The sequence below is a fragment of the Lepidochelys kempii genome, chromosome 11 (genome assembly GCF_965140265.1).
Source record: "Lepidochelys kempii isolate rLepKem1 chromosome 11, rLepKem1.hap2, whole genome shotgun sequence".
NCBI classification, from domain to species: domain Eukaryota; kingdom Metazoa; phylum Chordata; order Testudines; family Cheloniidae; genus Lepidochelys; species Lepidochelys kempii.
Genome location: NC_133266.1, coordinates 35,547,418 through 35,564,885, shown reverse-complemented (window position 1 = coordinate 35,564,885; position 17,468 = coordinate 35,547,418). Strand labels below are relative to the sequence as shown.

Genomic DNA, 17,468 nt, shown 5'->3' with positions numbered 1-17,468 from the left:
GAAGAGCAGCTCCAATAGAGTTGTGTTTCCAGGGAGCTGGGCATAAGGGGTAGTTGAGGGAAGGGATGCAGCAGGTCTCCATGGGTATAGTTCTAGTATTCTTGGGATCCTCCAGGTCTGAGAGTGGGTTCTGCAGAGAGCAACCCCCAGTCCAGAACAATTGTGGGGAACTCCTTGCAGAGACTTCCTCCTATGAATCCCTCCCCGTAAGTTTTATTACAGCTATTTAAATCACTCTCGTGTAGAAACAAAGTCGGGGAAATGTTTATAATGGGGGAGAGTATCATTCTCCTTAACTTAAAAAGTTAAGATTTTTTTGGTTAGCTCTTTCTAGTATATTTTTAGTAAATACAGAGACTGCATCATATAGTATAACATTTAGGATCCGATCATACTATTCTTGAAACCAAGGTCAAAGCTCTCATTGACTTGAATCACAACATCTTTAGGCTTTTCTTATGTTTCATACTATTTCAAATAGCAGATTTTTCCTTAGAAGAATGAATGCACATTTTAAAAGGCAGTCTCCACTGTTTTCTTTTTTCCAAAAATGTGCTTTTAAAATGTCACAAATGTACTATTTTTGTCCTATTTTTTGAGTAATAGATTTATATACAATGTTAAAAATGGGGAAAAAAGTGTAAGTAAAGAATGAAATGTTATGTTGGTATTCAATGGTAATTAGGAATATATTGTCAGACAGTTTTAGAAATAGCAGCTCTACTTCTTATCAAATGAAAACAGCCTTAGTCCATGAAGTATTCTCAATTGATGGTCATCTATTCCATAAGAATTTGATTTAATATCCATCAGATATAGTAGGGCAAAGGTGCAGATTTTACCAATTATACAAAAAAAATTGCAATGGCATTGTTTTTCATGAGAAGAAAAATTTGGCTACCCTGCTAGTTCCTGATGGATGCACTACTCACCTTCATTTTCTTTCTGAAAAGCTGAAAGGAATACATACTCCAAATATGTATCTGTTGTACCCTAATATAGACAAATGCTATTCATACCATTGCCACTCAACTACATCTCATAAGAATAAAATGCAGTACAAGCTTTATTGCCTCTAGAATGTACTTCCATGATTCATGCAATTCCTTTTCTACAGACCATAAATGGACACTGCTTGCTATGGATGTTATTCTAAACGGCTGTCTTTTTCTCCAAAAGGGTCTTTAAAAGTCAGCCGGAAAGGTGATTTATTGAATAGGCATGCAAATGTGCATATTAAGCGTTGTTCAAATCAGATCTGTACGTTTTGGCCCCACAATCATTGAATTAATGATTCAGAATTAATGTTTTCTCTCTCTAGTCTTTGGTAACTTTTTACTCTTCTATAAACTGTTTTTAAGGAGTCTGACTAAAAATATCAACCTGCATTACAAAACATTTATGTCTGTCTGAGAACCAGTTAGTCGGAAAAAAATAAATACTGATGCATCCACAAGATTGGTTGTGGTAATGGGTAAACATAGACACTCATGTACATGGAATGAGGAATAAGGAATGATAAAAGCATTCCGTGACATTTCATGCTAGCTAGGATCTACTTTCATAAGGTTTTAGAAGTCATTCTGTGTATAAAACCCCTGAGTGCATATATAGCATGACACGTAACTGTCATGTCCATTGTTTTTAAAAAATATTACATAAGATAACTTAAACAATTGAATGCATCCAATGAAGTGAGCTGTAGCTGACGAAAACTTATGCTCAAATAAATTTGTTAGTCTCTAAGGTGCCACAAGTCCTCCTTTTCTTTTTTTTAAATAATACAAATTTTCATTTATAAGAACTGAGGGTCTGATTAGATTGGTTAAAGTCAGGATGGATGTAAGGAAGCAATTTGAAAGTTTCCCCACACACCTCTAGTGCCCCTAACTTCTGGCCTGCATCTGCCATTATACTTTAATCCTGGGCCTTTTCTCAGCAAAAATTGCTACTTAAGCTAAATCTTATTCAGAGTTAGTGATGAGAACATACATCTGTTAGGCTGAAAGGCATTTTTCAATTTGTATTCTGGTCCCCAGAGGTGAAAGGCTAGTGCATTAACCTGGGAACTTAACATAAAAGCACTCAAATTGACATACCAATGGTGTCTGTACATGGTTACATCTGGAGGCAGTGGTTTCTTCTTGGAATATTTTGTCTTCCTATCCATAAGGACAATTGGGAAAAATGGAGTTATTTAAAGATGCATAAATAGCACCCATTTCATAAACACCTGAGCACCTTCTTTAGATTCAAACTGCAATACTATGTCTAAAGGCCTTACTGAACAGGGAAGTCTTGTTCCGCTTCTTGAAGCTCACAAAATCCAGGCTCTGGTATATTGCCAGAAGGAATGAGTTTGTTGTGGGCACTAACTAAATTCAGATCTGCCTTCTGCTGAGCCTGGGGAATCCAACCCAGAAATCTACAGCCAGAATAGCTCACAAATTGCAACCACTGAGACTGGAGGCTGGAAACGAGGTAATTCCAAACAGGGTGGAATGGAGATTAGTGCGCTTTTGTACTACTCTCAAATATTGTCTTCTAGCACACTGTCATAAAAGTGTGAAGTATTACAGCAGCCCAAATAACACCTCCATGCTGGTTACAGACCTACTGTAATGTCTGATTACTGAAATGCTCGGCTTACTTCTCTGGTTATTGAAGTAGTGCTAAACCTGCTCCACATGTAGAGGGGTCTTATGTGAGTGTGAACTTTTGCCCTGCTAATCTTTCCATAACTTCCCGTAGGTGTATAGCAGGAGCTGGCTTGTATGGAGAAGAATCAGAATAAAAACGGTTCAATAGCAGATGGTTGATAAAGTTCCTTCTGAGCACTTTCTATGGGATAATACAGCGAATGCTGCTAGGAATTCTGACACCATAGGAGAATTGCAGCTGAAATAGGGAGGAGGATAAATATTGTTGGTGTTTTTTATTATTGGCCCAGGTGCTTATTATTGACTACTGTGCTGCATGCAGAAAAGTGCAAGCACTTTAAGGGTACATCTACACTGCAACTGGACGCTCAGAAAGACAGACAGGTGATAGCTAGTCAGTGGTAGTGCAGGTGGTGGCTCAGGCTAGCTGCCTGAGTATATACCTAGGGGGTCCGGGCAGGCTTGTATCAAGCAGCTAGCCTGAGCTGCTTGCCTGTGCAATCCCTGGCGCGTGCACGCTCACGCGCTCTCTTGCCCTCTCTCTCTTTATTATTATTATTTATTTATTTACTTTTTAAAGAGCATTGGCTCAAGCAGAGCTAGAGTGTACTTGTCTTCCTGAGCTGGGTGGAGTGTAGGCATACCCTAAATGAAGGATGAAAACCCCTATGAATATTATTTATTATGGAGTCGTTTAAGGGCCAACCAAGAATGGGACCTATTGTGCTAGGCCCTGTACAAACACAAAGTAGTAGACAGTCCCTGCCTCAAAGAGCTTACCTAAATACATAAGATAGACATAGGGCGGGGGAAAGGGTACGATGCACAAACCATCTACATCGCTGAACATCTGCAATTTGAATGTTTATGATCTTATTAGCCCAATGCTATGGACGGCAGCCAATGGCAGGGAGCAGCCATGTCTGTTGTCCTGGGCTGCTCAGTAATAAAACTGGGAGGAATAAAACTGTTTGCTTATGTTCCTCTAACCGGAGCGGAACTAAGGTAAAAATGAGGTCAGATGACATAGTCTAATAGACAAAGCACTGCTCTGACCGTCAGGAGACCTGGGTTCTGTTCTTGGCTCTACTGGTAACTTTATGTGTAACCTTTGGTAAATCACTTCACTGCTTGGTGCCTCAGTTTCCCCTTCCATTCTTTGTGTGTCTGACTTACTTAGCCTGCCAGCTTTTCAGGGCAGGACCTGTCTTCTACTGTATGTATGCATAGCATTTAGCACAACGGGGCCCCAGTCTCAGTTGAGGCCTCTGTCTGCTGCTATCATACAAATAATAACGCATGGGGTGAAATGTAGTTAAAAGGACTGGGAGCTTGGACATCTATTCCAAATGCATCTATTTTAATATTAGGCATTTAGATTGTTGTGAGCCCACTGTCTCCCCTGCATACTCTAAATCCTGGCTGTTTTGCCTGACATAGCTGTTTGAAGAGAAGATGCAACTGAAAGGCTGATCTTAGCTGAAAGACACCTGTGATTGAATTTTAAATTAGTGTGATTTTAGGTCTTATTAATTTCCCCAGGTCTGCAGATCTTTAACTGTATACCTGTTTCTGAAACTTGAACCAACTTTTTCCATTTTTCCATTGAATATTCAAGTGTCCCGGCAAGTGATCAGTTTAGGCTATGCTGAGAATAACCTGAAGAAAAGGCTTGAAAAAGGAATGAGCAGAGTTATGGAAGGGCTTGAAGACGTGGACAAGAAACTTCAATTTGATAGGGGGAGGAGACAGGGGAGGGGCGGGGGGGGAACAGAAGAGTTCAAAGACAGTGGTGATATGGTCAGAACAACGGCTGAGGCAGATTGTCTTAATGGCTACGGGTTTTTGGTGTGTGTGTGTGCATATATATATTGACTGGAAATGGGAGGGGAGCATGGTTTGTCAGTTTGGCCAGAGAAAAAGACGGTAGAAATAACCATGAGAGGCAATCATGAAGGCCTAAATGTGATTTAAAGCTGTAATGGACAGATCCTAGACGTGACCGTTAGGACAAGCATTGGATTTGCAGATGGCTTTGATGTGAAGGGCAGGGAGGGGGATCAAAATAGTCAAAGTTGACCTCCAGGTTATGAGCCTGAGTGACCAAGAACAGGAGGAGTGAAGAGCTGTTTAGGAAGGAAGATAAAGGTTTATTTTGGTGGTGGTTAAATTTTAAGCTGATTGAGAGACAACCCTAAAGGAGATGACAGAGAGACCAGATATGATTCAGATTGAATAGAGGGAGACAAGTTTGTGGCCTTGCCTTCTCTATGTATTGAAATGGCTACCCTTTGAGCAGGGGAGAGAAATAGTTGACAACTAATTTTAACACACACATACAGATTATTTAAACATAATTTCAGCAAATAGCCATGTTTGTTTACAAATGTGCAATAAGGTATTTTTTTAATTGTTAGCCATTTCAAAGGAATAATCTTAAAAAACAAACACACACACACACACACACAACCTCCTCACTCCCCAAAAAACCCAAACCTAGCAGGAAAGATGAGGGTGTTGGTTTTTCCACAGTCTTTGTAAACATCCCTGTTCCAGCCTTTTTGCTTTTTCTAACATGTGCATGCTAAATATTTTTATGATGTGACAAAATACTGTGTATTAGGTTCAGTTGCTGTATGATAGTCACTCAATGGCACTCTGAATTCTACACTTGCTGTGGCTTTTTCAGATTTTTAGTCCCAGAATTCACAATGATCTAATGTGAATTGTATGGCAAAATGTTGTACAGCTCATCTGAAATTTGTGTGTGTGTATGAGAGAGAAGTCATAAATGTGTGGGTTTTTTCCAAGTCTTTAAATCTCAATGGTGCAATGCATTCTTTCATTACTTATTAGATGGGGTGGCTTGACAAGCTTTAGTGGCACAATTAATGTTGCACTCCACCCCCTCTCCCTCTTCAGTTCTTTGATATGTTTTTCAGTTTCTTATTGACTTCTTTGAACATCTAACATTCTTCATATAGTAACCAAGGAAATTGGCAGTGTTTAGTGCTCTTCTCTGCTCATAATCCTTTCCTTTTGGCAGAAATCCCTTGGAAGAAAACTGATTTCTCATCAATTGGGGAAAGTGCTTGGCCATTTCCTAGCCCTACTACTTTAGTCTTCTTTTGAAAAAATTAGGCTTCCAGTAAGTCAGAACTTAACCTTCAGACTCTGTTATCTAGCCTTGAAGCGTATCAAGAGGCTTTGCTGAATAGTTATTTCGGCTAGGAGTAAATCTCTTACTTAGTAGACATGATTCTGCATAGCTGTATATAAAAGAATAAATGTAGCATATATACAGCACAAAAGGAATTGCTTAGGCTTTTTATACTAAAACTAAAGTATTTCCCATACCATAACTAAGATTTTATGTGCAGCTTTGAGATTATTCTGATCTATATAAATATATAGTTAGTTATTGAGGTATTTGAGCTTTGTATAAAATCTACACACACTAACTTGCCCAGGAAGAATTCAACACAATGTACTGAATCATTCATCAGGTTTAGACTGGTCTTCCCCTTTTTTCTCCCCAATTATTTTCTTTCTCCAGGACTGACCCTAATGTGTCTCTTGCTTTTTTCTACTTATAGGCCTCCAGACCTTCTTTGCCTCTCTCTCTTCACACAAGCATGCTCTGGTCTCCCCCACGTGCCTGTCCAAATATCAACCCATTTCCCTTTTTTCTATCACCTGTAAGCACACTCTGTGCCTTCTATAACCATTGCCCTGAAATCCTGTCCTCCAACTCCATTCTGAATTCCCTCTGATCTGGCATCCGCCTTCTCCTCTTCATTGAAACTGCTCTTGCTGAGTCTCTAAAGACCAGTTCTCAGGGCCTCTACTCTATTCTTGCCTTCTTTGACCTTTGCGCTGTTCTTGACATTATTGATCATACTGTCCTTGAAATCTTGCCTTTCTTTGGCTTTCATGTTTGTCCCTCCTACCTTTCTGGCCATTTCTTTTAGCATCTTTTAAAGTGAGTCCTAGGGTGGCCAAGTGCACAGTTTTTGACTGGACTTACTAGTTGAAAAGGGGACCTGACAGTGTCTGGTCAGATCTACTGACCAGACAACCAATGTCTGGTTATTGTGGGTGGGGAAGGCGGGGAGGTGCCAGGTCATCACCTGCACCAGTCCTACTCAGCTGGGGCCACCTCTTATCTGCGTCCAGTGGCTGCAGCTCCCAGGCCTGGCTCTGCCAGGTGAGTTCCTCTTGACCTGGACGGGGGAGTGGGAGGGGAAAAGCACTCCCACTTTTGGGAGTGGGATGGGGGCGGGGAAGAGGAGTGGATGGTGGGGAGGACTCTGGGGAAGAGGTGGGGCAGGAGATGTTCTGGCACTCCTACTGGAGTGTCCGTTTTTAAAATATTACCAAGTTGGCAACCCTAGTAAGTCCTCCTCCCCTTTCCTGTGAGATCAGCTACGTCTGACTGATGTAACTATGACAACTAACCCCAGGGTAGACACAGCTATGTGCTTAGGGCTTCCATTGATATCGTAACTTTGTTTAAGTAGGTGGTGGTCCTACACCAACAGAAAAACCGCTTCTGATGGGTGTAAGTGGCATCTACACTACAGGCCTATGCCTGTAGAGTCTCCATAGTGCAGACTTAAACATATTATGGTCAAAACTGAACTCCTTACCTGTTCTTCTAGACTGGCATCTTCCACCCCACCCCATTTTGTCACCTCTAACAACACTAATATCCTTTTGTCATTTAAGCCTGTAACTTGGGTGTCGTCTTTGAGTTCTTCTTTTCCCTTGCTGTGCACAGCCATGCTGTGTCCAAAATTTCCTGCTTCCTCTATAAAATCCCTGAAATCCAATCTTTTTGTTTCCATATTAGTAAAACTCTTATTCTGGCTGTCATCTCAAGTGTTGACAATGTTAACCACCTCCTAGCTGGCTTCCCTGACACCCGCCTTGCCCCCCTCCATTGTATACTAGACCATCTTTTTTGTTTGTTCATCTGATAATGCCCTTCTTCTTTCTTCACTACATAAAATTCAAACTTTTTATCCTTGCTTTCAAGGCCTTCCACAACTCTGCCATTTGCTATGTATCCACATTTGTCACGTTTATCATCCCCATCCCCCAACCTTGAATATCTATTTGTTTACTGCCGCAGACGTTGTCACACTTGTTGTCCTTTAGGCATGGAATTCCTTCTGTAACCACAAGACAGTATCTTAATTCCCCTCCCACACTTTTTTTTGTCTTGTTTCAAGTTAAATAGACGCTGCCCCAGAGATATTTCTGTCTTCCTTTGAGCTAGATACTTGAGAAAAAACAAAGAGTCCTTTAGGCTTGACCACAGTACAAATAATAATCCATGAGAGATGTGGCATATATTTGTGCCAGGTCAAGGGGAAAATCTGCCTGGACAATGTAGGCTACTATCTGAGAATAATGCTACGATGAGCAGACAAGTTATCAACTTTTACATTTAAAGCTGAAATTCCCATCTATGTTCTTTCTTTAACGAGCTCCCGGAAGATAAACTGATATTAATATTGGCATTTTTACCTTGAAGCCTGTATGTTCTAGTTCAGCCTAGATTTCCTGTATAAAATTGCTGCCCAGAAAGAATATAATCTGCTCCTCTTATTGAATAGCAGGAGCTGCTGCAGGATGAGTGTAGAGCAGTCTTGCTTGCCAACAGCTCCCTCCCCAAGCCTCCTACCTCCTTGAGGCAGGAAAGGTGGGGGTCCCCTGATTCCCCTAGGGCTCCCAAATTCTTTTAATCCAACCCTGAATGTGTCTGTAACAGATTTACTTTATGTAAGAACACCAAATTCTATTGTTCTCTGACAAGCAAAGAATATGTTGGACAGTTAATTACAAAGCATCATTTAAATACTGTATTGGTGACACTTGACACAAACGAGAACAAGGAATTCAAATGTATGGCTGATGATCTCCTGCCCTTAACTTCACTGACCACAGCAAACAAAAATGAGAAGTAAAGTTGTGTTAGCTTGATTTTGGAAGTCCTTTCTTTCCCTCATTTTCATAGGTGACTTTTTTTTGTAAGTGTACCTGTATGTGGGTGCTTCTTAATGTATTACTAGTTTAGTTAATGTGAGTGCAGTGTAAGCTTTTCTCTCCCTCTCTACCCATCTTTCCCTGCCCCCCATATCTTCGATAATGATGATACTTATACAGCATCTTTCATCTAAAGATTTCAAGTGCTTTATAATCACTGTTAGGAAGATAAGCAGTGTACCTGTCTTACTGATGGGGAATCATAATTACAAGGAGGTCAGGTGACTTTCCTAACGTCAGTTTATCTGTTGGTAGATAGTGAAATGTCATTTATTTGTGAATTGCTTGCATAAGATCTTACAGCAAATCTCATCTGTAAAGTTTTTTTTATTGTTTGTAAATCCTTTAGGCTAAGCAGATAGTATGATGATATGTTAAATATATAAAGCACTAATCACATGAAGTCGAATCACTTCACAAATCTTAATGAGTTCAACCTGTTACCCTGCCATATAGAAATGTTATTACTCCCCACCCCAGTATACGAAGATGAAGTGGAGGCCTGGAGATTGACTTGCTCAAGGACATGCAGGAAGTATGTGATAGACCCAGAAAGAGAACCCAGATCTTCTTTGTTTACCCCTAAAGACAACCCTTCTTTGCTGCCTCTTTTGCCTCTACAGACTATTGTACTGATGTATTTTTGCTATTTCCTGTTTACTGCGTACATCTGAAGTTACTATAATAATATGAGAGCATTTTATTTGACTCTACCCTTTTAACTGCGATAGGGAACCAGTTACTTCCCCTCCATCTCTATGCTTAAAACTATCTAACATAACATATTTACCACTAGTATTTGCATAAGGCTACAGCCAGTACTTGGATTGCCAAGTACAAGATGTATGTAGGACCCTGTCCTGTGTATGTGGTCTTATGTTATTTCTTCTTCTGTTTTCCTACCCACAACGTCTTTAGTCCTATTTCCTTCCCTCTGCCAACATCATTGTATGCAGTTCCTCATTCACATTTAGAGGTGATCAGCTTAATGTTAAAACATTTTAAACCATTATATTTTACACAGAAACACTGAGTCTTTCAAAACAATTGAAAATTTATGCATTCTTTTGTGTGCTTTTCATCTGGACTAAGTCACTTTAAGGTATGAACAGCATACTTGAGGTAGCTGTAATTGTGCTTGTTTCTGAATTCTTCCATATATGCCCGTGTTTTTTTCCTTGATTGTTTGTTTGATTCTGGAACCTGTTGGTGTTGGAGCTATGTGGAAATGTTCTTACCCTTGGCTGAAACAGAGCAATTTCCTTTCCACTGGATATTCAAAAGCAAAAGGATGGATGGTCCAGGCAATAGCCTAGGACTCAGGAGACCATCCCTGCTCTGGCACAGACTTGCTGTATGACTTTGCACAAGTCACTTAGTGTCTTGATACTTCAGTTTTCCCCATCTGCAACATGGCAATAATAATTCCCTATCATACATGAGTGTGGTGAGCACAAATTCATACATGCTTGTGATGTACTCAGATATTAGGGTAAAGGAGGGCATATTGGTGCTATGGTAATACAAATAATTAATAATACCTAATTAGCTTAGAATAGTGTGAGAAATCTGTCCTGATGACATTTTCCTTCTCTTTGACATGACTGCATAATGTAGTTTCTGAGAGTTATGAGAGTCTTTCTCTCTATACATCTGCTCTTTGTGGGTAAATGCTAGAGGATGAAAAATTTAAAAGAAGAATACTAGGAAGGTCCTTAAACTCCCTGGATTGGCATTCCACCACACCCAGGAAACCTACCTTGTGATGGAGACTCTACATGATGGGTAGGTGGAATCCTGTCTGGCCAATAGGCTAACACTAGCCTTTTAGAAATATATGGGTGCCCTTGACTGTTTTGCAAAATTTTCCCATTTCTAGTGGAATTATCTGGATAGTGATGGGGAATATTGTTGGGAGTTGTAAAATGTTTCGGCATGCCTCCATTGTAGTGCAGTATGCTACAACTCCCATTACCCTACTCTGCCAGCCTCAATAAGCAAACCTTTCAGACTAGAAGAGGAGAAGGTTGGGAGCTAGAGAACAAGTGCTCCAGGCAAGCAGCCGTTTAGTTAACTATAAGATAGCGGGTTATTGATGATCATGCATGATACTAATCAGGATCTCGGGAGGTATGAAGGACTTTTAAAACCTGTTTCTGACATACAATAATTATCTAGTTAACATACGTGACAAACTATAATGAAGTACAAAATGTGCAAAGTTTTATTCATACGGCAAAAAAAAATTGTGGTAGTGATGACCTAAAGTTAGGCACCTAAATCTATATAAATGTGGACTGGTTTTCAGAGGTGTTGATCATCTATGGTTCAAAGATGCTCCGCATCTTTTGAAAATCTGGTTATTTTGATTTAAGTGCCTAAATATGGATTTCAATGCCTGGGTTTTGGCACTCAAGCTCAATAGTTTTGTCTGTTAGCTGTAGTTGGCTCTTTACTTGTATGGTAGTTTACATCTTATTGCATTGTCTAGACCATGCATTAAATGAATTAGATTTTAAACTCTTTAGGATTGAGAGTGTATCTTTCTGTATGTTTGTATAGTGTCTGCATACTGAGGCCCTCCTACTGTATTGTAATGCAAATAATGCAGTCTGAATAGAATACCAATAGGAATTAGTTTTCAAACCTGATTCTGTAGGATTTGCAAGACTCCTCCAACAAATCCATGAAGTTCACAATTGCTGCCCTTGGTCTGCTAGGAGACTTCTCAGCATGACAGATTGGGAGAAGCAGGGCACAAAAAAATCCCCTGCTCTGGTTACCTTTTATGCTTCCTTTCCCTCTGCTGCTCCCTCTTCATTTCAAGCAGTTACTGCTCTCCTATGTTAATGATATTTCAAAACAATTCACACAGTATTCATTTCCACCTTAAATATAAGTCAACCATGATTTGACAATCTGAATAAGATGACTAAAGAAACAAACATAATCCAAATAAAATGTACACTGTGGCACTGCTGGGTTTATTTTTTGGCACAAATGCTTTCATGAGTCTATTTCAATATTCAAAATGTTGTGATAAATAAATAAATAAAAATGACAAATTGCTCAATTCCCCCATCCCACCCTTCAAGCAATGTAGCCACTTAATGCCTGTTGCACTAAAGGTGGTGCCTTCCCTTTATGCACAAACACTTCTCTGAGCTGAAGTAGAATCTCTTCCACCCTATCTCTGTCTACGCTGAAATAAAAAACCTGCGGTACCAAGTCTCAAAGCCTAGGTCAATTGACTCAGGCTTGCAGGGCTTGGGCTGTGGAGCTAAAATGTACAGTGTAGATGTTTGGGCTCAGGCTGGCACATGAGCTATGAGACCTCTACCCTCACGGAGTTTCAGAGCCTGGGCTCCAGCCCAAATGTTTACACTGATTATTAGCCCCACAGCCTGAGGCCCTCAAGCCTGAGTCAACTGACCTGGGCCAGCTGCAACCATGCTGTGAGTCTTCTAATGCATGTAGACATATAAGTATCAGGGTCTGGGGCCCACTTTTAAAATGTCCTACTGTACTGACTTATTGCTTTATACCTGCCAGGTGCTTAAAATAAGTAAAGGAAGCAGACTTTGTTTTCCTTATCTTTCTGTTTCCAATCTTGGTAGGTGTCAGGAGACAGGAAATGGATAGAGAGTGAAGATGGCTGGCTCTGTTCAGGAAAGGTATAGCAAAAATAGAGACAGACATTCACTTAGTCAGGTGCCTCATAGGTTGTAGGTCAGGGGAGGTCAGTGTGGTCACATTCGTGGCCATGACTTTATCCTCATTTTACTCCTAGAGAGCATTTCCCTTCTCCCTGCTTCTGGCAAGAAAGAAACGTATAGCTCTGCATTTTAAGGAAAGGAAGCATCTCCATACATCCTCTTTCAGGTGGCTCTATTCTTGGAGACCTTTTGAAACAAATACATTCCTAAGAAATCTGCTCTGGACTTGTCTCAAATGCATGTACCCAGAGTATACATATGGTACAGTTTTATTTTCTTAATTAAAAGGAAAACAAAAGGTCACTCTTACTTGATGAGACTTACCCTGTCACACTTACTTCATCAAACTGTAACAAAAGTTCAGAAAGATGCTACAAGCAGTCAGTTGTCTCCCAGCAGAGTTTGGATCTTTTGCAAGGAACAGAACTAAATGGCACAGTGTAGCTATGTTTTACAAGGTATCACATGTCATAGCTGAGAGTAGTGGGTAATTGGCTGTCTTAGACTTAGGCAGGATGTATTCACCTATACTAAGAAAGTGAGGAGACTTAGAATATAAACTCTACTTTAAATTTTTTTGTTTTGTTTTGCTTCAGCTATAATGCTGTGGTCCAAGGCCACCTCCAAGGCTTCCCTGTCCCCAAGTCAAATGGCCTCAGTCAGATCATTATCAGGATGTGTGTTGTAGTCTTCAGTATTTTAAAAAGCCAATTTTTATATCTTCAGCAGTAATACAGAGAATAGTCATCTGCACTGCAACTCTTACACAAGTTTTTCTTTTAAAATGGCTAACAAAGGCCTCAGCATACACTCTTGGGCATATTCTTGCTATAAAGTGACATTACATGACACCTGACTTGATGTATATCTAAAAGAATCTCTATTTGCAACATACGAACTGGCAGTATCATCTTCCAGGAGACAAGCTGCTGGAATGGGAGTCGCATCTAGCTCTGCAACCAACATGCGTTACCGTGGGCAAGTCGTTCTATTTCTCTTGCACAGTTTGTCTTATCTGCTTAGACAGTAAGCTCTTTAGGATAGGGCCCACTGCAATGCGGCACCAAATTTAGCTGGAGCTTCTGAGTGCTATATTAATATATATGATAAATAATACCAGTGTATCTTGAATAGTTGAGTATAGTATCTTTTTTCTCTAGGACTGGTAGGGGCTTCTTTGCTACGTTGTTCCAACCTCCTATGACCTTTGCAGAGACAGGAATCATTCCAATGCATAGATCCAGTCCCAACAACTACAGAGACAGAAGCTGTATGTCACTGGAAAAAAAAGTCAATGAGTCTGACACAAATCCAAGTCGGTTTTAAGGAACTAACTCCATCACTAACAATCTCAACTACCCCTCAGGCATTATTCCCTTCTGTTAAGGTGCCTCTTTCCCATTGTATTGTTAAATGGCAATTCTTACCTGCCATGCAGGCTCACAGTGACCTTGCATTCAGGCTGCTCTCCTGGCCTATGTCCCCTGGAAGGCTCCATTTGGATTTGCTGTCTCTTAGCCTAGGCACATGTTGCTACTACTGCAGCAATGTTGTCTTTTCTTGTGGCACAGGCTGCATGAGTGGGTGGGATTTCCTGCTGGCTGTCTAGCTAATACTCAAGTGGAGGAATGGAGTTCCAGAGTGGAGTTGGCCTTCAGTGCACTGCTGCTGATGCACGGATCAGATGCTCACCAATAAGCCCTTCACTGGTTAAGTGAGATGAGATTCAGAGAAGGGTGAAGCAAATGTTTAAGGGATGCAGGATTGCCTCATGAAGGAAAGCTTTAAAAGGAGCCAAATACATGTAGCTCATTTAAATTACAACATAAGGTAGTACAAAGACATGATAACTTGGTGTGTAAAGCTCAGAGAACCAGATAAGTTATGCACACTAGTATGATAAAAGGGTATCTAGCTACACTGGGAGAAAATGTAATAAAAGACTTTTTTTAAGTGGAATATCAAGAACAACTTTATAATGTTGAGATCTCTGTGTCATGGAGTTCCCAGGGAAGTGAGACACGTAGTGAAACAGCAATTTGTCTAGTTCAGAGTTGTCTCAAGCTACTAGAAAATATATACACAAGGGAAGAAACTCTGTACTGGTGGGAGATCTTAATGAAATGACCTACAGTTTGTTCTCTACCTTTCAATGATTTTAAAATAGCTTTTGGATTAAAATACTCTGCCCAGAACAAACAAAACTCAAGCTAATAAAAATAAAGAGCTCAGTTTCAGATTTTGCCATTTTACTGGACTTCAGAAGATCTAAAAGACAGTTTTTTATATGCATATTTCTCCTACACCTCCTTCATATGTTGACCAGTCTATCAGTTTTATAATTAAACTCGAAACACTTACGATAATTCAGGGATAATGTTGAGGTTCTAATACCACAATGAAGTTAATGAGAGGCCAGGCTGTTGCCAGGTGTCTTCTATATTTTTCATTGCTTATTTTTGTTATCTCTTTAAAAATGGAAAAGTAAAAATAAAGGCAAATGCAAAATATAGTGCTGTATTAATTTAGTTTCAAGGTTCCGTTATAACTGCATGCAAATCAAGAAATTCAGAAATGTTTCCTGAATACCTGAAACTCTTCCATGTTTTTTTAATTGGACCAGTAGGTGCACAGCACTTCAGAGAGTAAGGCAATAGCAAGTTTCATCAATTCCATCTAATTTGGCTGTAGTTTGGATTTGGGATTCATCTTTTGTCTGGGTGCAAGGATGAGCAATTTCAACTCAAACCTTCTCTTCTTCCAAAAAGCTATATGGTATTTAAATAATACACATTTCCCTATTTTTCAGAAGCATGGATCTTTACTGAAATTTTCAAGTCAACAACTCCTCATTGCTGAAGATCACCAGAAAATTACAAATTTTATATAAAGAATATAATACAATAGGAAGAAACTTGGAAGTTGTAAGGATAGAAGATGAGCAAATAAATCTGTTCACTTGTGCTATGTCCCCTCCTACAATATTTTGAATTACTCTCTAGTTGCTCATAGACCCTGGGAATCTTTCACATGTATCACTTTTGTTCAGGTGCATGTTTTTAATTCTACTTCCATTCCCTTGTGTGTCAATCCCTTTTTTAGGTTCTTGCTTGTCAAAATTCAAACAGTCTTGTGGCATCCATCCTTTCTATTCCCTACAGAATTGTGTACATCTCAAATTAGCTCACCTCTCTTTGTCTAATTTCTTCCAACAAATTCAGACCTGGTTTCACTAACCTTTCTGGATAGCTACATTCTCAGGGTCCTTGAATTGTACCATTAGTTATCTGCAGCACCATCCTTGTCTCATATTAATGTGGAGATCCAGCTACTAGAAGGGGACAAGGAAGCGTTCTGCTTTTGTTGGATTTCATGTTACACTTTTAGTCATAAGGTGTGGAGATTAATAAGTTGTCTGGGCTGATTTAACCAATGCTTTGCAATTTTAAATGTATGGGCACTTTAGCTTTCCCTTTTTATACTCCTTGTTTTTTGCAGGTAATTAAAGTATACAGTGAGGATGACACTAGCAGAGCTTTGGAAGTGCCAGGTGATGCAACAGCCAGAGATGTATGCCAGCTGTTAATACTGAAGAATCATTACATAGATGACCACAGCTGGACACTGTTTGAACACCTTCCTCGCATAGGTCTAGGTAAGATTGCCTTGTTCATGGCATAAAGAAGGTGGTATCACTGTGTGTGTGGTTTTTATTTTTTTTTTAAATATGTAGGAAGGCTAGGAAGCTATTAAAACTCATTCTTCTGTTTCCCCATGTTTTTTTCTGGTGCATAGTCATAAGGCATGCTCTTTCACTGTTCCCAAATTACTTGGTCTGAATCTGAAGCAGGGGTCTCTAGGACATAGATTCTTAACACTTATGATAAATGGCTTTTAGTTCTTTCTTACTTTTTTTGGACAGTTTTCCCCCTTTTACTTTCTTGACTTGCTCCTGTTTACCTCCAGCAAAAGAGCTGGGCCAGTATTCCAGTGCAAATGGTAGCTGTGCCACGCCAACACAACCAGCTGAAATTTTTTGAGAGGGCATTGTCAATGAATATCTCATACAAAGGACAGAAGAGCTGTCCTATTTCATACTTTTGTGTGGACAGTGGGAGTCTATCCCTCTAAATTACATCTTGTTCTACTGAAGTAGACTTGTCAACATCCTACCGCAATACAGTCAATTAGCTTGGTGAGGTTTTGATTTAAACTCCAGAGAAATTGACCTATATTATTTAAACGCCCCCCATCTACATATTTAAATACAAAAGAAGCCTACATAAAAACAACTAAGTTTAAGATTTTAAGCCCACAAAAATCAAGACATTCATACTTCTGCTTCAACAACTATATTTGCCCTGTTGATATTATGTGTTGCCATATAAAGTATAAATGTTTCTACCTTTACATTTATGTGTAATGTGACCGATACCAAGTTTTGTGTGTTTCAGATAACCAGTGTAATGTTATGTTGTTGTAGTGGTCTCACTTCCTGATTTCAGTGTATACATAGTTTAAAAACTCTGCAATAAAAAAGTAAAGTAAGGCATATCAAGTATTAGACATGTTAAAAATATGTAACACAGTAAAGATTTTGCCAAAGACATCAACTTAAAAGTTATTTTACTCACAGTCTAAATACCATTTTCAGTATAAAAAGTAGGACAATACCTTCGCATATTAGATCTTGATTTTTTTTTTCAGAGAGCTATAATGGAGAAATCTATTATAAATCAAGTCATAAAACTATTATAATTTCAAACAACTCAGTTACCCCCCATCAGCAGATATGAAATCACCTGGATTCAATTTGTAACTAAAAGAATGGTCAGTATTGCTTTGCCATCACTGTGTTTTGTGCTGATTTCTCGTTGCTCCAGAAAGTCTGGCCCAAGCATAGAAGATTAGGGTTGGAAGAGACCTTAGGAGGTCATCTAGTCCAACCCCCTGCTCAAAGCAGGACCAACACCAACTAAATCATCCCAGCCAAGGCTTTGTCAAGCCGGGCCTTAAAAACCTCTAAGGATGGAGAGTCCAC

General features: G+C 39.6%; 1 protein-coding gene across 6 annotated transcripts in view; it reads left to right on the top strand.

The window, feature by feature from the left end:
- Positions 1 to 17,468, top strand: part of GRB14 (growth factor receptor bound protein 14) — a 102,640-nt gene that overhangs the window by 37,620 nt on the left and 47,552 nt on the right. For all 6 annotated transcript variants that reach the window (XR_012154278.1, XM_073305651.1, XM_073305649.1 and 3 more), the window contains exon 3: positions 15,926 to 16,082. Coding sequence is in view for 5 of the 6 variants with exons in the window: in XM_073305651.1 (XP_073161752.1) it covers positions 15,926 to 16,082 (157 nt within the window). In the remaining variant the exon portion in view is untranslated. The remainder of the gene's footprint in view (positions 1 to 15,925; positions 16,083 to 17,468) is intronic.